Source organism: Trachurus trachurus, assembly GCF_905171665.1.
Source record: "Trachurus trachurus genome assembly, chromosome: 12".
NCBI lineage: Eukaryota > Metazoa > Chordata > Actinopteri > Carangiformes > Carangidae > Trachurus > Trachurus trachurus.
Genome location: NC_139908.1, coordinates 15,759,776 through 15,780,699, shown reverse-complemented (window position 1 = coordinate 15,780,699; position 20,924 = coordinate 15,759,776). Strand labels below are relative to the sequence as shown.

General features: G+C 43.1%; 2 protein-coding genes across 2 annotated transcripts; both read right to left on the bottom strand.

Annotated features, from left to right (window-relative positions):
- Nucleotides 1-310: 310 nt before the first annotated feature.
- On the bottom strand, nucleotides 311-8,555 carry mat2aa (methionine adenosyltransferase 2Aa). The gene is made up of 9 exons (XM_083984028.1): nucleotides 8,217-8,555; nucleotides 6,502-6,579; nucleotides 5,393-5,515; nucleotides 4,574-4,686; nucleotides 4,282-4,425; nucleotides 3,901-4,119; nucleotides 3,604-3,786; nucleotides 3,139-3,272; nucleotides 311-3,016 (listed from the first exon to the last, which is right to left on the bottom strand). Exons 1-9 carry the CDS (start codon nucleotides 8,311-8,313, stop codon nucleotides 2,914-2,916), a joined length of 1,194 nt encoding a protein of 397 aa, XP_083840154.1. The 5' UTR covers nucleotides 8,314-8,555; the 3' UTR covers nucleotides 311-2,913.
- A 4,267-nt stretch (nucleotides 8,556-12,822) lies between these two features.
- inpp5ja (inositol polyphosphate-5-phosphatase Ja) lies at nucleotides 12,823-20,305 on the bottom strand (the record flags this gene model as incomplete). Its single annotated transcript, XM_083983475.1, has 12 exons — nucleotides 12,823-13,299; nucleotides 14,226-14,330; nucleotides 14,421-14,486; nucleotides 14,628-14,765; nucleotides 15,408-15,618; nucleotides 15,751-15,860; nucleotides 16,086-16,197; nucleotides 16,432-16,607; nucleotides 17,117-17,233; nucleotides 17,325-17,433; nucleotides 17,613-17,720; nucleotides 19,668-20,305. The coding sequence occupies 12 exons, from the start codon at nucleotides 20,303-20,305 to the stop codon at nucleotides 12,823-12,825; spliced, it is 2,367 nt and encodes a 788-aa protein (XP_083839601.1).
- Between the last annotated feature and the right edge of the window lie 619 nt (nucleotides 20,306-20,924).

Sequence of the window (20,924 nt, the reverse complement as noted above, 5' to 3'; positions counted from 1 at the left end):
ATTAACAAATCTAGATCCTAAGCCTGATGACAAGTTAAATCTAACTTCAGTGGTAATGGTTCCTGACTGAGGCGACGGTCAGAATAGAAAGTTTGCTCACTTCTATTCTTTTTAAGTACCTGCATCTACTTTTCACTATTTTAATTTTCCCATCTACACCATTTTATTACAAGTTGTCGCAACAACCACCACATGAAAATGATGATTCAAACTGATTATTAATACCGGCAACATAATAAATCAAAAACATTATCTGAACATAAATATGTTTCATGATACACAATAAATAGCCAAAAGCCAAAAGCATGTAATTTAAGCACAAGCAAGCGTGCAGTTTATTTGAAGGGTTTAAAAGAGAAACTTCAACAACAAATCAGACTTCTCAGTGTGAATCATTGAAGAGGGCAACTTCAAAGCCTTGGGGTAGAAACTGGGAGTGGGCAGGGTGAACAGGTAAGAAGTCAGGTATTCAGGGAGCGAAGGGGAAGGGGCATTGCAGAAAATTAGAAAAAGGCACTTTAACACACATTCGGCGACCACACTGACAGACTCACTTCCAATCTTTTTCTTTGAAAAAAAATTGTTCAACAGAAAAGAAGAAAACATTATCTTCCTCCTTCACCCACAGGAGACCATGTAAACAGGCTGGTTTCTCTGTACAACACCAACCGAGCATTGGCCTCGTCTGTGGGTGAGCTGGAGGACGCAAACATTGTAAAAACAAAAAAATTAAAAAATATTCGAAAGGTTAAGTCAGTTCACCAGATAATGATCACAAACAGATCAATTTTAAAATGCTCTCGTAGCACCAGCCTACAGCTCCTGTGAGGTTTCTCTGTAGTACACTCAAGGAGCCACTAGGTGACGCCAGAGGAGTCAAAACTAAAGACGACGTATCAGTGTTGGAGTAGAAAAAAAAAAGCCTCAGATTCAGTGTTGTGTATGGGGACACAGTGCCATCTAGCTACACGATGAAGACATCTTTAGACGATAACTGTGCACACAGCTCGGAGCAGGGACCAACTGTGGCGACGACGCTAACAGTGAATGCTAATCTCACTCAGGGCTTACGGCTGGCTTAGCATCAACTATGCAACCACATTGTTTGGACAGACATCCAGGGGTACGAGGGTCGAGGAGGAGGAGGAGGAGGAGGAGGAGGGGAAGCATTCAAAAAGGCATATACTGTGTTTACAACAGCTTGGGTTCAGCAAACTGGCCGAGGTGCCTGGCACGTTTCCTCCCTCACCTTGACTACATACATAACATGTCCTACAAAGTGAAAGAAGGAAGGAAGGCAGGAAAAAAAACTTTGTGACTTGTGCCGACCATGACGCACAGTGTGATGGCGAAAAGAATGAATATGGTTCTTTATAAAAATGAATGAATAAATAAATAAATAAAAAAAGAAGTTTCAGCCACAAGCTCAACATTTACTTTGGGAACTACTGTACATGTAACATTGATAACAGAAGCCTTTAACTGTTTCGGGACAACTCCGAGAACTAATGTGCTGTGTAGTTCCAGAGGAAGAGTCACAATAACCCACAAGCATAAAGTTTACATATCTGATCCCTGGTTCCTTCTCATTCATTCATTCATTCATTCATATGTAACTTAACTCGAGAGCAGTAACGTCTTACATTCACTAAGCTGATTGTGCGCTGCTTCTTATCTCTTTGTCTTGGTCTGTCTGCGGCTCTGCTCTTCTTCAATACCACTTCACTTTCTATAATCGTACACCGGAGTGAGTGAAGGTGTCGGGGGAGGGGGGCGGGGGGCCTGAACGTGTGCAACCGAGTGGGAAAACCGTGTCGATAATGTAACTTGTGGGATACATTAATCAGTTGTCCTTCTTTGTTTCAAACTACTAGGTCCCATGCTAGTCAAATGCCACTATATAAATCTTTCAAGTACAGTGTTTGCCATTGGATAGGCAGGCTGACCCTGACCGGACGTCACTGAGCCTGGGTTTCTCTGTAGCTACACCCAGAGCCAGTCTCAGGAAAGGGTGAGTACTGTACCACGGCTTTATCTTGGTCAGTAGAACATCGACACATTCAACATTATCTGAAACATTCACATGACATCTAAAAACCGACGAAAATAAATTACGAGAAAAAAAAAAGAAATAAGAATATGGAGTGATTTCATGGTGCAGCCCAACATAACCACATGGTCATTAGCAGCTTCTGACTTCTCTGTAAAACGTCAGAAAAACATGGTCTGAAGGGACAGCACGGATACAAAAAGATAGCAGATTTTCTTTTATATAAAGTGTTTGACCCCGTTTGTGCCGTTAAAACTTCAAAAGCAGGGGGGGAGGTGTTTGCCGTGAAGGGAGCTGAGGTGGTGCAACACATAACGGCTCTTTAACTTAATAAAGTTTGGTGAAATGTGACATAATGTGTTGCTGTTAGAGAGAGAGAGAGAAAGTGATCTTCTACATCCAAACTGCAGTGAGGTTTTTGATTTTAAAAAGCTGAGGAATACCAGAAATGTTTCCATGACTGGTTAATATGCTCATGGTCCAGTTGGAAATGTGTTTGAATGTGAACTGTGAATAATTCCTTCCTATCAGTGTCGGGGAACTAGGCGACTCATGCGAGTAGAAGTTGGCAACAGAGCTCAAATCTATACACACTCTCTCTCCCCAACAAGCTGTTCAGTTGAACACCTCAACAAACGAAATACTACAGTATGATGTTCAACACCAACAGGTGGGGAAAGGGCATCTTCTCATGTAAGTAGAGGCTGTGGTGATGCGGCTGTATGTGCAGGGAGGAAGGAGGAGGAGGAGGAGGAGGAGGAGGAGGAGGAGGAGGGAGGGAGAAAGGGAGGGAGGGAGGCAGACAAACACACAGGTTTGTCTGTAATACACCTAAGGCCCGCTGGGAGATTAGAGGAGAGGGTTCAATACTTCAGCTTCTTGGGCTCCTCCCATGAAAAGACGTCGCGACCGAAGTGGCCGTAAGCTGCTGTGCGCTGGTAGATGGGCTTCTTCAGGTCGAGGTCCCTGAGACAGAGATAAAATAGTCAGTTAGAAAAGCCTTAAAGTAAGGGAAAAAAGTATACAAGGATTTTTATTGTTTATATTTGTCAGCAAAAAAAAAACTGAAATTGGACACCACTCCGTACCTCACGATAACTCCTGGACGGAGGTCGAAGTTCTTCTTCACGATCTCCAGCAGCTCCTTCTCGCTCTTCTGGGACGTCCCATAGTGGAAGATGGAGATGGAGAGGGGATGGGCAACTCCAATGGCATAGGCTACCTAAAAAAAGTTATCAATGATTCACACATTAAGAACTTCAGCTGAGACGGAAGAGACACGTTGAAAACACTTAACACCATTAAGCATTCAGACTATCTCTTTTTCATTAATGAAAATATTTGGCTTTGGAATTTGCATCTGGTTCTGGATCTGGAATAGTTCAGTGTATTATTATTATTATATATTATCCAGTAACTGTTAAATATCATTATTAAAATCAACATCCAGCATCTGACACATAAGGCAAACACAATAAAACCATTTGTTTGCTCAACAGTAACACCCTCAGGCCTAAAGCTACCAACACGCACGCACTTTGATATTCACTCACCTGAACCAACACGCGCCTGCAGAGCCCGGCTTTGACCAGAGATTTGGCCACCCAGCGTGCAGCGTAGGCAGCCGAGCGATCCACCTTCGTGTAGTCCTTCCCAGAGAAAGCTCCACCGCCGTGAGCCCCCCAGCCTCCGTAGGTATCGACGATGATCTTACGCCCAGTCAGACCAGCATCGCCCTTTGGGAGAGAGAACAGAAACATTCAAATTCATCCAATTAAAGTTCATCACTTTAATGAACTTTAATAACACTTTAACAATCTAAAAGCCATAAAGATGAACTCGTGTCTCACCTGCGGTCCTCCGATGACAAAGCGGCCGCTGGGCTGCAGGTGGTACACCGTGTCCTCGTCCAGGTAACCGCTGGGAACCACGGCTTTCACCACCTGCTCCCTCAGACAGACACGCATCTCATCCAGACACACGCCCTCGTCGTGCTGCACGGACACCACCACGGTGTGGACACGCAGCGGCACCATGGCGCCTCGGTCTTGCCTGTACTGAACGGTCACCTGAAGAAGAAAAGAAAAGAAAAAATCTATGAATATACAAATAATTTACACATTGATGCACATTGATGTTCCCAAAAATCATATCAGATGTGTTGTGGACATCATTATCATTATACCATTATTATACCATTATTAGAGTTTTTTTTTTTGTGTGTGTCTAACCTGGGTTTTGGAGTCGGGCCGCAGCCAGGGCAGAGTTCCATTTCGGCGCAGTTCGGCCATCTTGGCATTGAGCTTGTGCGCCAGGACGATAGTGAGTGGCATGCACTCCTCCGTCTCATCGGTGGCATATCCGAACATCAGGCCCTGTCAGGGGAGCAGTCACAAACCGCAGCATGAATACGGAGCAGAAAACAGCGTGACAAACTCCCATCACCACCGTCGTTATTTCCGGTTCCTGTCAACCCAGCTGTGCGCCCCTCAAACACAAACATAAATGCAAGAACCCTCCGACCTGGTCGCCGGCGCCCACGTCCTCCTCTTTACGATCCAGGTGAACGCCCTGAGCGATGTCGGGGGACTGCTGCTCCAGAGCCACCAGCACGTTGCAGGTCTTGAAGTCGAAGCCTGCAGAACAAGACGACTGAGCCTCAGTAAACAGTTTCAACGCCTGATCCTCCTTCGAATTGTGTATGTTGTACAACTAAACTCATCATCATGTGTGAACAAGCAGCATGGAGCAGGTCTGCCTGGGTTTGTCTCATTCACAATAGCGTAATGCAGGGGCATCAAACATGCGGCCAAGTGTGAAAATTATAAACAAGAGGCAGAATATTGTTGAAATTGTATTTATCTTTCTCAAGAAATTCCAGGTTGTTGAAAATATTTTGTAAAAGAATAGTAATTAACTGTTAACATCTTATACTTGTACTTCTTCGCACTAAAACAAAGGGGAAAATGTAGAGCTGTCGTTATTTATAGGTTATTATGTTCTTATTTTAATCGTCCGGCCCACTTGGGATCGCATTGCGCTGTATGTGACCAGTGAACTAAAATGAGTTTGACACCCCTGGTGTAATGTAACATGTAAAACACTGGTGTCTGCATCTTTCCAGGAATCTCCCTCTGGTTCAGCCTCAGGGAAAGATCATCACCTGGGAGAAGTGCAGAGCTGTCTGCGTCTCCTGAACAGGAAACCTAATTGGCTTTAGGTCATTACTCACAACCAACAGGTCTTTTGCCTTTTTTTTTTTAGTCTCTATTGTTCATTAGTTGCTTTGACTGCATGAATCTCAACCCTAAAACTCACAACAACCAGCTTCCATCACTGTACCTTTGGAGGAGTCGTCATAGCCGATGTGCCTGATGGCGTCTCTGACGACCTTCTGGTAGTCGACGTTGGCCCTGGAGGTGATCTCCCCGGCCAGCAGGATCATCCCCGTCTTAGCAACAGTCTCTGTGGACACACAGACAAGCAGTGTGAGGGAGGAGAGGGAGAATAAAAAGGAAGGTGGGGGGAACAAGGAGGTGGAGGGCACGATTTTAAAGACAAAAACTTATACAAAATGAATCCTTTTTAAGAACAATCATAGAATACACTTAAGGATTATTTTCAGTATATTAAACTGACTTCTATATTGATCAATTACTTGTTTGGTCTGCGAAGCATAAGAAAACAGAGGAAAATGTCCATCAAAACGTCCTTCAGCAGAAATACAACCTCCACCTGTGTCCTGTTTTCATGACCACAGTCAATTTCAATTTCACTTTAATCTAACAAGAACAGTATGTTGTAACTTTTGGGAGTTTGGGACTGTCCAATATTTGGCAACGTCTACATTTTTCACTTGAATTATGAACATCTAAATCTACTATGTAAAACTTTTAGTCTTGGAGCAGGATGAAAACAGTGTGGCACGCCGTCTTCAATTTGCATGTGTGTCGCAAATATACTGTACATATAAAAGTTACTGGTTGTGAGTTGTTGGTGGCATCTTATTAATGTTGGGTGGATCACCAGCCAACACTGGTTAGACTGGTTCTCACAGACAGTTGGACATTTTTCCTGCCAATACATCCTCAGACTTAGTTGCTCAACTTCATACCCTGGCAGTCGGTAACGATCCTGAGGCTTAGGTAAAACCAACAAGCAAAGACCAAATAAAGGTAATTTGGAATTCAAAACATCCAGTCTATTGAGGATTGTATTTTCAAGCTTTCATGACCTTAATCTCTGGGGTATTCATGTGTGCATTATATGGTCATTTCATCGGACCAGAAAATATTATAAAAGTACACAGAGGATTGATGGTTTTAGCTCCAAGAGCTCATTCCTTTGGTTGAGTCTCTGTGTTTTGCTACCTGCCTCGTCTCACACATGCACATTATCATCAACACTTACTCATATAAACAGCCTCTGTGGTCATCTCGCTCTGCACTTACCACATGCTACTTTGGCATCAGGGTCTTGTCTGAGGTGGGCGTCCAACACGGCATCACTGATCTGGTCACAGATCTTATCTGTGGAGTCACACGTGAGAGATTTTTTTTAACACGCCTGTCGACACAAACACTTGATCCAAGTTCTTCTTCCAGAGAAATCAATACACAGTACACACAGTGAAAAACCTGAATAAAGGTCTAAAATAACAGGCTGGCAGTAGCATGCATTCAAGTTGTTTAAACCTCTGTCAATCCTCAGGTCCTGGAGGGTCAAGTCATCCTCCCTGAAATATTCTTTTTATTATCTATTTATTCCCCCATAAAACTCAGGACAGGAGTGACAGCATTACAGGAACAAGTGAAGCTGTTTCAGATGTGTTTGAAATGATTTCTTCAGCCACTAAGTGTAACATGCTACGTATAAAGGAGCACCTTGAAGCACATCATTAATGGAGATCTCTGTAGACGCTCCTACTGTCCTCTAACTATAAAGTGTGTGGATGTGACTACTTTACACCCACAGTGGAGCAGCAGCCCCTGCAGTACCTATATTTAGGAGTACTGGTAAGCCTATTATCTGTTTCAATACAGCTGCCCCCACTGCCCCAGTGTAAGACAGAAAACTGTGCCGTATTGTAGGACAAGCTGCTGAATAAATCAGCAATTAATAAGCTGCATGTAACAGATGGACAAACAACACCAACAGTCTAACACAACAGTCCTGTAACAAAGCCAACGTTAATCAGGGTTCATAATGTTCAGTTTGCAATTTTAAACTGATTTAGGTGTGTTAGTCACTTTGGAGACTAATAATCTGCCCTCGGTAGAGCCTTCAAAATAAAGCTGAAGCAAACAGCTGCACATTGTAGGTGTCATGTCAGGGCTTGTCCTATTGGACTGAATTAGGTGTTAGTGAGGTTTACCAAATAAACCACTAACTGAGAGTATATTACACATGGCATTTTGAAGCTAAGATGCACTGACATATAGGAAATGGAGGAAACTACAGACTACTTTATAACTCACTTATGAACATTGCTCCTGCACTTTGCAGCATTTGCAACATTTTGACGTCAGTCTTATTTCAGTCTAACCACAGCACAGTTTATTTATAAAACACAATGCTAACCTAATGGTGGTAACAAACCTGCTGCTCCTTAATGAGCACATATCACATCTGGTTTCAGCATCACTGGAAACAACTGACATGATGCAACAATGGCTATGTTGACTTAAATTACACAACCTCAGCTTATACTTGTCACCAGCTACACACACACACAGACACACACAGCTTCTTATAAGGAGCAGACACGTTGTAAAACCATATAAAAACCCGGTGTGGAGCCGCATGATTGACAGGCACCAACAGTCCTCACTCACACACACACATGGGGTTAGCTTCTGCAGCTAGCCGCCGTGTTGTTAGCGCCCAAAACCCCGTGTTTCCCTCCGCCTGTAACACGACTGCTGTGTCTTTTCTTTTACTGTCTGAACCACACGTAGTGCTGCTTCTACACTTCACCTGCAGCTCGTGTTTTCAGCGCCGACAGAGCTAAGGAGAGGAGGAGGAGGATGAACGAGGCTCCTCGGTGAACAGCTGACAGACACAACACAACACACATACGGCCACATGACCTTGTTGTGTGTTAGGCTAACAGGATGCTACCAGGCTAATTACGGTGACTGAGAGGTAAAAACACAACTAAACTCACCGGGGTGTCCTTCTCCGACCGACTCGGAGGTGAAGAGGAAACAGTCTTCATCAATGAAGGCGTCGTGGTTGTGGTAGCCGTTGATGTGGGAGTTCATTTTCTGGAAGAATGATTAAAAAGTCTGTGCAGAAACACCGACACGCCGTTAGCTAACTAACTAGTACGGTTCAGGAGGAGGTGGACACGGTGTTGTCGGTCTTTTCTTCTTCACACGGGGTGTCCTACTGTCTCTGTGTCTCTGTCTCTCTTTCCGCTTTCCTGCTCCCCGGATGGATGAACTAATTGCGGGTCGGACAGCTCTACTTATTCGCCCCGACAACTTCTTCGGACCCTTCCAGTCACTTCTCCGCAGCCAATGTTGTTGTTGGGCCCAGACCACGTGGTGCGAGGGGGCGTGGCCCCGCGAGGACAAATAAAATAGATGCTGCCTGAGGTGAAAAGTAAAGTAAAGCACCTTAACGGCTGCTGTAAAGTGTATTTGTTTTGAATAAGTCACTTATTTGATTGTTAAAGTCCTGGTGTGGTGAAAGTGTCCAGCTCAGGCCACTGTTTATTTTAGATTGATGTTAGTATTTACCTGTTTAGGAGACTTTTACAGGCCTATTGTAAAGCCTGGACTCATCAATGGGAAAAGGACAATAAAACATGTTATTTCAAATAAATGCATTAATAACCATCTCTTACTGAAACTGCTTGGATGGGAAAAGGACAATGAAATTTCAGTAAGAGAACCAAGCAGTTTCTTATGTGCAAATATCAGTAGGCCTACTAATATTTACTGATTTTGTTAATTTAATTAATTTTTAAAAGGTGTAAAGCTATCTGTGTTTCACTTTTAATCAGAAGCCCACAGCGATGAGAGTATTAAGCATTTTACTTAGGCCTACTTTAATGGTTCCCTTATGATTTGAAGAGATTAATTCATTCAGTTCAGATTTTTAGAGGTCAGAAGTCATGTGACAGGTTTTAATGTTGTAACTGATCTGTGTATATTTTGTGGAAAAATAATTTAAACTAAAAATTACTGTGAGTTTTAAATCTAAAATGCTTCAAAAAGAATTGTTAAAACAGGACAAGGACATACCACTACATCAACTAGCCTATATATCAACTACAACACTGAAAACAATTACAAACAATTGTTTTTATGTCATCGCTGATCGTGTGTATCGTTTTTCTCTGTTATTTTACGGCTCTTTATGAGCCTAGGGTATCCAGTATCCAGTATTTCCTTACAGCAAAAAGAAGTGAAAAAGTATAGTTTGACACAAAGAAAATCACAAGACAATCAAGACAAAAGATTTGTATAAAGCTGTAAGGATTATCTCAAAGAGCTTTGATATTCATTACTCTACAGTCAGATACTGTCTGACAACTCTCCCTAGGTCTGTGTTCACAGTCTGTCTTATATGCAAATCAATGGACATGGTTGCATGGAGCCTGCCGTGAATACTACAGAGGAAGCTGCTGCTCTCAGGAAAAAAGGCTGGTAAAATGAAAGTAAGGTTTTGGAAGAACATGCAGCACGAACATGAAACACCATCCCACAGGTGAGAAGTCTGGTGGAGGGAGCATCAATGATGTTGGAGCTTTGTTGCCTCTAGGCCTGAACAGCTCAACTTCACTGAGGGGGAAATTAATTTTACTGTATCTCACTGGACGGTATGTATGGGTAGAAGTTATAGGTGATACAACAGGACAATGTCATTTCACATCAAAGTAAATCTATTACAGAAGAGATGAAACGAAGGGAGTCTGCCTGTTGGAGACACCCAGTCATAATCCAGACCATAGTCTAGTGGAGATGCTGTAGCATTATTTAGGCATCCTAAGAATATGTCTGAACTGAAGCTGTTCTGTGAGAATGGATCCCCCACTGAAAGTATAAGTAAGCCAAGTTTATTTATCCACCTCCCACTAATAAAAACATTAATAAATAGTAAAAGACAGAAACACAATGGCGAGACATAAAGTCAGATGGACATTTAAACCCTTGTCTAATTAAAAACCTGTTTGAAACTGCTTTTTAAAAGAAACAACATAATTTTAAGTGACTTAAACAGAGACACAGTGAACTGGTTGCCTCAAGTCTTGACCTCAAGTGGGTATAGGAAATCACTAGCAGCCTCTGACCTGATGACCTACACGAGTGTGAAGTTGTATAAAGTCAGAGATGTAGTTTGTCTTTAAACCAAATGAACCAAATGAATTACAAAGAATATAAAGCAGTGAATGTTATCTTTCTGAAAGATTAGGCTACAATGTGCACCAAGGTGAGAACATGCACATGGTGTATCTCTCTGTTGTATCAGACAAAGAACACACAATACGAGAAGTGAATAAACAGGTACACAATAAAAGTTTTCCAATATGCTGCTTTATCTGAGGAAAACTACTCTCAGGTGGGAAATGATTAATGTTTATGTTTTATCTGAGCTCTGCTGCAGGAAGCTGTAACTGAGCCATTGTTTGACGTTTGGTCAAGCAGATCTGATCAGCAGCAGAAGCTCTTGTGGTGCCAAAGCGGGTTCGACTAGTTACTAAAACCAGGGTTCTCCTACTTTTTGCCACCAGCACTGTGAATATTTAATTGGTTTCTTCAAATAAAGACACAACATATTGTATTTGCTTGTGTGATATCATCTTGAGCACATTGAAGATCAGGCATTTCCAAAGGGCTCATGACATACTTTTTCACTTAGTTTAAAAAGCTTGAATTTAAAAATCCTATTTCAATAGCATACTAACAGGAATTAAATGTTTTTCCTCTTCTGTGTATGAGGAAAGTGAGAAAACAGTTGTTACAGTGGATCAACACTCTCTGCAGCCTGTACATGTGAGTTCAAAAACTGAAAGTATCTGTAATGGTGAACCCGAGCGTTGCTGCATAACAGATGTGATGCATCATTACTCCTACTGCTGGCATGAGTTGATTTATTTTTGGTCGCCCATCCAATAAAAACTCAATAATCAGGTGATTCTTCTCTCTGACTGTGCAGCTTGTTTCGCCTCTCGTTCCTGGTGGCCACTATCTTTGGTTTTAGATCCCCTTGCTAATCCAAAAGTGATTATCTTGATTACAAACATAAGGGCAAACCATAAGCTGTGGCTGTGCACACTCATCCATGTCTCCGTAGAAACCTCAAAATCTCCTTTGTCTAAACTAATTGTCTGGATGTGACTGACGCTTGTGCTTTTGTTTTTTGTTCCGACCCCCCCCCCCCCACTACATTTTATCAGCGGTGAAGCATCATCTCATGCTGTTTTCTGTCAGCTCTGGTCTGTATCAAATTCCCAACTTGAGTCTTTTCCCTTCTCTTTGTAACAACACTTCTAACACATGTACTGTAGTGCGAGATGAAGGTTGTACGCTTGTGTGGAGGTGTGACAGTCAGTGTGCTTGATCTCAAGTCACAAATAAGTAATTATTTTGGCAAGAAGGCCTGTGTCAGCTTGTTGAAGTGTAATCGGCTGTTGGATCTGTTGTCAGGAAGGCTGAGCTGAAGTCGATTAGATGCACTTTAAAAAACAAAATGTGTTATCTTGTTATCTTTGAAGCAGAGGGGAGGATATCGAGTCAAAAGGCTGAAAGTCAAAGCGAAGTCACGAGGAACTACAGGTCTTCTCTCATTTGGTCACATCCGGTCTGAAGTCATTAATCCGTCACTCCAGGGTGACTCAAATTGTTGTATGTGACTTGTGTCGACACCTCGGCACACATGTAAGCACAAATAGATACTTCTTTTTGTTTAGCCAATAAACAGTATTGACTCAGGTTAGCGCCTCCGCTTGTTCTGTTTCTTTTTTTTATTTGCACACTCACACAGATAAATAACAGTGTTTTCCTTGAAGCAAAACGGCCACATTAGTCTAAACATCCACTCACTGAGCTCTATAGAACAGGGGCTGTATTCACAAAGCTGCTAAGAATAAGAGCATTGATCTAGGATTACTGTTCAAGTCACATGTACATTTCAGATTGACTCTGGAGGTGAAGCGCCCCCCTCCTTTCCCGGGATACATTACAATTATTTTATGAATACAGGCCGAGAGCTATAGAGGTAAAATTGTCCAAAATGCACGTTTCACACATGAATGTTTAAACACATAGGCCTGCACAAATCCACAGACACGCACACAAACACACACACAAACACACACTCCCTCTCTCCACTGTGAACTATGATACCATCAATACTTCTGGTCCTGTGTCCTTATTTTGATAGGAGACCGTTTACATCGATCCATATTGCTGTCAGGACTGGCTGGTCAGATCCATCACAGGTTTACTCTAACTTTGGTTTCACATTCAATATGTTTGTTTTACGTATGATATAGCTTATGAGTCTATAAAAGCACTTGTCATCAGGAGTCTGGACACCTCTTTGACTCAGATATACACATAGTGTATGAGATGATGGTAGATTCAGAGACAGAGAAACTGCAGGGCTACAATGTGGAATGTTTGCAAACTACATTAGGAGTCATTGAATGTGCTGCTTCTACGAGCACAGTGACAGTGTGGGGTCAGATCAGACTCTGAATGCATGGGTGCTGCCATCGTCCTCCTTGTGCAGTACCTGCTGTTAACTATTGATGTTTGCTTCTATGCAATGTCCGTTTCCCCTGCCTTCCCTATCTGTTTGACCCCTGTCGGGCTAACCTGAGCTGGTCTGTGTTCACCTAACATGGCAGCGATCAGAGCCTCCGGCGCAGTCACCCCGCCGCCCGGAGACACGGGGCTGCGCGGACTGAGGGGGCTGATGGAGGGCGACGGCACGGCGTCGGGGGAGACCAGCCGCTCCTTCTTAGCAGCAGAGCAGGGCGAGCGGCTTCGCGCCTGGCCTTCTTTAGAGCGAGGACAGAGGCTGAGGCCCTGCAGGGAGGGGAGGGGGTTGGAGGACAGAGCAGGAACAGCGGGGCTGCGGCTACGCCGGTGGCGATGGTGGTGTTGGTGGTGTTTGCCGGTTTTAGGACTCGGGCTGCGGGAGTTTGGAGCCAGCAGGACGAGAGTGCTGTCATCTTCTGAGCTGACTTCAGAGCTGTCAGAGCGCTGTGTGGGGCTGTGGGCTGGTATCTTGATCTGTTGAGGATGGAGGAGCAAGCGGGCTAAAAGGAAACTACATAACCAACAGGTGGGCACACTCCATTACAAGTCAAGCATTCAAAATATTGCTTAAGTAAAAGTAAAAGTGCAGTTATATTGTCATCAAAATGCACTTTAAATATAAAAAGTTTATATAATGGCTGTGCAACAGAATCTCCCCTATCAGTGTTGTATGTATGCCATAAATGTATTGAGTTATTGGCATTATATTTAGTAAACCGATAATATGTAAAACATCAGATACATGCAGGACAAGTAAAAGTAAAGTAATAAGTAATAAGATAAAACTCCCCCCTCTTGAGATTTCCCAAAGGCCAAACGTTCAGGTGTGCATCAGATATCAGTTTATTTTCATGGAGGACAAATAATATTCACATTTTAAAAGCTGTGATCTTTCTGCTTTTAAATGAGAACAATTAATCAATTAATAAGACATTTGCCCATTCATCTTCTGTAAACTGACCAACTGATCAATTAATCGAGTGATCATTTCAGATGTAAGTGCAATTGTCTCAGAAGTTATGTGTAAGAGCTGTTTTTAAGTAAAATACCTCACTCACATTGCATCACCGATAAAGAGGAATCCATTGATACAGATTTCACTAATATTTAGATATTTGCTTTTCTCGTTGTGTGACAGTTTGGGGAAGGCCCCTGTTTGTGTTTGTGATAATGTCCCCATACAGGAGGCCGCGTCCATGAAGAACTGGGTCTCCCAGTTTGGTGTGAATGAACTTATGTAACTGGCTGGCACAGAGTCCAGATCATATTCTCAACATCAGTGATGGAATGAAACATGTGTCATATGTTTTGGTGTCCACATAGTTTTGGGCGAGCTGCGTGTTGATTCATAACGATTAACAAGTTAGGCTGCAACTCCTTCCTCCTTTGACTTTTGTTACCTGAATGGGTGTTGACAATCCAACAATACTGTTCATATTATTGCTGTAGTAACCCAGGATGTATTCACAGTCATCTCTTGGCAAATCTTCATCTGAAAATGTCACCTGCAGACAGAGGGAGACAGAAACACAGTTCAACGAGGAGTTTGGCTGTGGAAACAACAACAGCTCTGTGGCTTTTAGTATGTGACACACCTGTGTTGCGTGCTCTCCTTTGGCCCACACATACGCCTGGTAATCTTTGTGATGTCTGAATCCAACCTGTGCAGAAAGAAACGACGGCCACAACTGTAAATTTTGACACAGGAAGTCACAGTGATGATACATCTTGAGCTTGTCCTGAGAATCTATAGCAAAGATCCCTGTGGGTGTGAATCAGGACAATAATGACTCAAGAATTACCTTGTATATTGCTACCCAGTCCCATGAGCTGCGCTGATAAGTGGACACAACAGTGAATCTAACCGTAGAATCTGAGACTTTACACCACTCCTTGTTTACCTGCAGCTCCACCAAGGGCATCTCCACCTTGAATGGGAACTAGAAGAAAAGAGCATGGGGTACAGAGAAAGAAGTAAACCCTCCACAACCTATACAACTATATTAAGAGAAATATCACTACCCATGTGCAAACATAATATATGCACATATGTTACATTTCTAAACACATCTATAGTAGGCACATATAGAATAAAAACATGCAATTTGAACAATTTCATATCTAACCTATAAAATATGCATGTTTATGTATGAATGCTTATATAGATGTAAGTTATGTAAATGTATTTCCATCCCAACAATTGTCAATATATGTGGATAACATAGTGGGCCTGTGGACCACACACTCACACACATAAAATTAATAAGAAAATAAAATATTACTAAACAGAATTTCTATGTTGTTCATAATTTTGCATATATTAATTAAATCTATGTAATTAAGATACATAACTTTTAACATATATAGCATATCGTTTTTTTTTTTTTTTTTTTTAATATACACTAATTTGTATTATGGGTATTCATATGCTATAAACAATATCTCCATATATCCAGATGAGGGCTATAAGTGTATAAATCTGTTAATACTATAAGCAAAAATATAAACACCACTCTTGATATGGTTGCATATATGTAACATATACGTATATGTTAGATTTCTCTTATGGACAACTGTCTCACATGAAGGGAAAACAGGGCGGAAACAGGCTTGTGGTCACTGATGGTGTAGCCCATGTGACTTCTGTACGTATGCTGCGTCACTTTAGTCGCCCCACCCAACCAAGAGGTGAGACCCCGCTGCAGTGCTGCATTGTGGGTAGGGACTGGGGAGCCTGTACGCCGGAGGCGCCAGAGGATGCGATCGGTCCAGGCAGGTTTCCTCTTCTTAGCACTGACACAGAGAGAAGCCACATGAGACCGAGGGAGACGGAGGCTGAGCAACACTCTCACAGGTCTAAGTCACACCACTGTGAGAATAAAATATCTATAACAATAAATCTGTGATGGGGGCGAGTAAACAGACCTGGTGTCGTATGTATGAGTGCCCACATCAAACTTATAAGTGGGTGGGAAGTTGAGCTGTCCCTCGATGAAGCCCTCCAGGATGGACTCTGTGTTTTTTGCCATGTTGAGCTGCAGAGTAAACAGATGACAGGGGGGAAACAGAGCATCATCACACACGCCTGGATGCTTTCTGATCCAGCCCGACAGAAGGTGATATTTGCTCACTTTGTGCCACAGCACCCTCTGTTGGCTGACGTTTGCGAGATAAAAACAGGTGGCGTTAAAAGCCTTCCAGAAAAATCCATCTGTCTCTGAGAACATGTGAATGTTTTTGAAATGCTGAAGGTGCCTCACCTGATCCCGCTCCCACAGAAGAGGCAGCTTGTTGCTGTCGATGGCACATTTCACCACATGGATGTCGTAGTCCTCAATGCGGAAATTTAAATCTCCAAACCAAAACACAACACTATAGGGACAGGAAGAAATACACCAAAAAAAATGCTGTTGTGAGATTTTAAATTACGTGAAACATTTACACCATATTGTAAAACATCACCTTTTATGATATATTTATTATTGGTGAATGTCTGATCGGGTTAGATCTGAAACATTTAGAGCACTTCTGTGAATGAATATCTATTTGTTAAGGTGAGCAGCTTTATATGGGTGGCAAAAAGGATGTAAGGATGATGTCACTCACTCGTGGTCCAGCACGCCGGTGGCCGTCCCTCCTTCAAACTGCTGCTGCTGCAGGATGCTTTCAAAGTCCTCCATCCGCTGCTCCAGGTTCCTCATGTGAGCCGGCAGGTGACAGTTGAGGAAGCACACCGGGTGGCCGAACACCGTCATCCTCGCACTGACACCCCCTTTATTGCCCTTAGAGCGAGAGGAAAGGGTGAAGAGAGGACACAGTGAGAAATAGATCCTTTATGCAGAGCGTATTTTGTAAGTTAAAAAAAAAAAAAAGAGGTGTGTATGAACAATCAGATCTGTGTTCAGGGACAAGGTCATGCGTTTTTTTTTTTTTTTTTTCCTGCTACTGAGTCACAGAACCAGAAAGCCAGACAGCCTGCTGCTGCACTGACCTCAAAGAGAAGGAGACTGCACCAGCAGCAGCCAGGGGTGATGCTGACATCAACACGCACGGGAAGGTCACTCACACTCACACTCACACTGACATATTCACCCACGCGTGCACACGCCTGCTGACAGGAGGGAGCACACAAGCCACCTATATAAACATCTCTCCACAAGCCCACAGACACACAGAAACACACAGAAACACACACACACACACACACACGCCCCTACTATTTTTTTCCCCCCCGGCGTGATAAATCTCTGAGCAGGATTCAGAGCATCTCCCTTCAATGCGTATCACGTACCCAATATCCCCCGAGTCCTGTGCGCGTGCTCTCTGTCTGCACGCCTCTGAGGAAGGGAAGGTGGCAGAATTTAGAGAAAACCAGCAGCAGCACACCCTGCATTCGCTGGGACGCCACCTAAACAGAAGGGGATGGAGGAAGAAGAATAACAAATTGACATGCAAAAAAGGGATGGGAGTGTGACAAGCATGTTTAATGTCTGACTGACCAGAACATATCCGAAGGGGCTGAGTGTGTCCATGCACAGCTCACTCCACTGGTCTGAGAAGAGAACATCCTTCAGCCTCTTGTTAATCATGGAGTTGACCTCCTGCAGTCTGGGAGGTGCCAGAAAGTAGAGAAAACGTCATTAACAAGAGAAAATGAGACATTAATAAAAAGGACAGTGATGTGTAACAAGGGGGGGAAGGTGGGGGTGAAAACGAACACAGATGCGCGAGTGGGCGCTACGGCTGTCTCTCTGGCACCGCCGAGCCTGGTAGAAACACTGTCTTACCCGATGATGAACATGTCAACGCTCCCATCTGAAACATTTGGTCCAAACAGAGAAGTGATGTCATCCGGGGGGACGGCTGATCCCACGTTCCATGTGACAATGTACACCCTGTGGAAGAACAGAAAACAGTTGGGATTGCTGCATTAGATTCAAGTGCCATATACTGCAGGCTGAAAGAGGACATAATCTGCGCTGTAATCCTCAGGGAAATAGCTTTCATCACTGTTTCTGTATATAGAAAAAAGATAAGCACAATTAAGCACCTCTTTGTACCCTGATGATGACTCAGTATTGTGTGTGTGTGTGTGTGTGTGTGTGTGTGTGTGTGTGTGTGTGTGTGTGTGTGTGTGTGTGTGTGTGTGTGTGTGTGTGTACATGGATGAGTACTAGAAGAGAGAAAGAGATGGACCTGCCCTTCATAACTGAACTAATGGACACACACACACACACACACACACACACACACACACGCACACGCACACGCACACACACACACAATTCCATCACTAAAACAACTCATTAGGGCTGCAGCTTTTTATCTATTTATTTTGGTATTAAATAATCGAGCCTTCTGCTCAATTAATTGTTCAACTGTTTTGTCCATAAAATGTGAAGAAAATATATTAAAATGTCCATCACAGTTTCTAAAAATCCAGTAACCTAAAACTGTCAATTACACATCACACACAACCAGAGTTATATTGCTTGAAAACATATTCGTTATTTTACAAGTATCTGAGACTATTTTCTTGTATTCATGTTTTCAATTTACACCATCTCATCAATTTCATGTGTAATTTTCCTCTATTCTATTGTTTTAATTCATTACCAGTTTTATTTAGTGCTTTGATCTCAAATTGTTCCCTTACATACATTTGCATTATCTGTATTACCAGTTTGTCAGTCATCTGTAAATTACTTTAAATTGAGTTGTGTGAAAAAGTGCTATACAAATAAAGTTTGACAGAATGAACGTTACTCACTGTTTTATCTCTACAGCTCTGAGCATTTGGCTGGTTGCTAAGTGGATCTGTGATTTCTGCTCTTAATAGAAAACTGTTTTATCAGTGTATAGACCATAAGATCTAAGGTTTCTTGACGCTAACGGTACAATTTCCAGGGTCAAAAGACTCGTTTAAAGGACCAGGCCGCTGTTTCTGCATATCAATTACAAATTGTGCAGTATATTCATTCCACTGTTTTCAAAAGTAATACAATAATCTCCCCTCTATTTCCATTAATTCTGAGAGCATATATCATATCGTTTAAAAAAATCTATCCATCAATAAATAACAAATCTATATTAGGCCTACTTATATTTTGCTAAAATTCAGTTTACTGTCACAGTTTTTGTAGCTCTGAACGTGGACAGTTCTGAATGAGACTTCAACATCCCATCAATAGACTCATTCAACCTGCATTATGAGGTGACAACATCATAACACTGACAAAATAAAAATGATTACACAGATGGATTGTGTTTTTAAGGGCACAGCCTATATGTTTATCACATAGATTATTTAAGTATGTGATTTGTTGTTAATGGAATGGAATGAAAAATCATCAATATGATCTACACTACAGACTAATGTATTAAAAAATAAGTCGGGTAAGTGTAACAGTAAAACTGGTGGAGGCTGCTGCTGCCATCTGAAGAGTTTTTGTCATATTTCTTCCTTCACATAAACACAGGTCTACAAATTTAAAGTATTTTTACGGGCAGCCGTTGTTTATGGAGGAGGAACACAACAGAAGTACGGCATGCCTCCGGGAAGGCCGCCAACAAAATACGGCTGTGTCACTCTGTCAGGTTCATAAAGCTCTTAGTGAAATTCGCAGCTTTGATTCATGTGACATGGTCTGGCACACATCAGCTTTCATACAGCCACTGCCTGCAGGACGGCCACTGCAGCTGTGTTTAGACGACGTAACAGGGAATAAACAGTCACAGTGTGGTAAAGAACAGGAACATTTAAAACTGGCGAAGGCTGGACGTGAACTAAAGCTACACCATATAAAAAAATGTTTTAATAAATGAGTTATTATGTGTCTCACCTGAACTCATTGTTCTCTGATGCTGGTTTCTCAGGCTGCTCTTGGCTCTGTGTTAAGCTCCCGGTGGTGGGGGTCCTCTGTGACTGAGGACTGAGGCCGGATTTGGGGCTGAGGCTGGAGGGTGAGTTGGGGCTGAGCTGGGGCAGTCTGGGAGTGGGACTAAGGTAAGGCTGGCTGGTGAAAGACTGAGAGGGGCTGTGGGGACTCTGAGGACTGTGGAGAGGGAAGGAGGACTCTGTCGGGGAATGCGACAGGATGTTGTTGGCACTCTGGGGTCCGGGAATGCAAACTGGGATCAGGTCTATGTCCTTGGGGGCTTCCACTGAGATTCTGGTCGGCTTGGGAGCAAGTTTAGTCCCGAGGGCTGTCGGTCTGGGCCGGCTGATGCTCGTCAGTGCTGTTGGAGACTTTGCGTGCCCTGGCTTTATTTGCTCCGTTGCTTTCACCGGTGCGACTGCAACCTGGACGGGGCTCAGGCCAGACTGCTTCCTGAGCACCTGCTCCGACGGGCTGATGAGGGTGGGCTCCTGAATGGCAAGCTGCGGAGGTAAACGTGGACCGCCTCCAATCAACGCACAGGGTCCAGGCTGCACTTTGGGCCCACATGGGTCCGTTTTCTTCTGCTGAATGCGATCCATCAACCTGCAAAGGAGCAGTATGTGGTGGATCATAAAACAACATGACCTGATTTTTTGCCTTTGTGAGATAAAAACAAAACAGTGATGCTCACACTAAGTGACACAATGACATGGTTTTTGCTTTCTTCGCCTATAATCATGTCTCCAACCTGTCTGCACTTCAGTCCATGGCTCACAGGTGCACAAAGGACGAGCCTGCAGTGAGTGGTATAGGCTGAGAGATTGCATCACATCATATTGAGCACCTGTCCACACACCACGCTCCGCAGGCATCACTGATGATGTTGTCATGAGCAGGCAACTGGGATAAGGGACTAACTTTGGACATGTGTCCTGGATTACAGCCTCATTGCACACACCACCAGCGTTAATTACACCCCTGACCTCCTCACAAAGCCATTTCATCTCACTCTCTCACTAGAAAAACTCAGGACTCAGGTCGGCCTGCAGGGATGCAATGTGATGCCTCAGATAATGAAACACATCATCACACTTCATCAACAGACACCACAGGCCACAAGGCGCATGCAGGGTGCCTGACATTAGGAGGACAGGAGCCACCCACCATTTTGTATATGTTCTCTCCCACACAGAAATTGAACACCTCTTTTAAGTATTC

Excerpts from the sequence above, each read along its gene's own strand:
- mat2aa (XM_083984028.1), bottom strand. The coding sequence starts at position 8,313 with ATGAACTCCCACATCAACGGCTACCACAACCACGACGCCTTCATTGAT. Across the intron at positions 4,426-4,573 it reads ACGTGGGCGCCGGCGACCAG|GGCCTGATGTTCGGATATGC; the intron begins GTCGGAGGGTTC and ends CTCCCCTGACAG. Across the intron at positions 4,120-4,281 it reads GGCCCGACTCCAAAACCCAG|GTGACCGTTCAGTACAGGCA; the intron begins GTTAGACACACA and ends TTTCTTCTTCAG.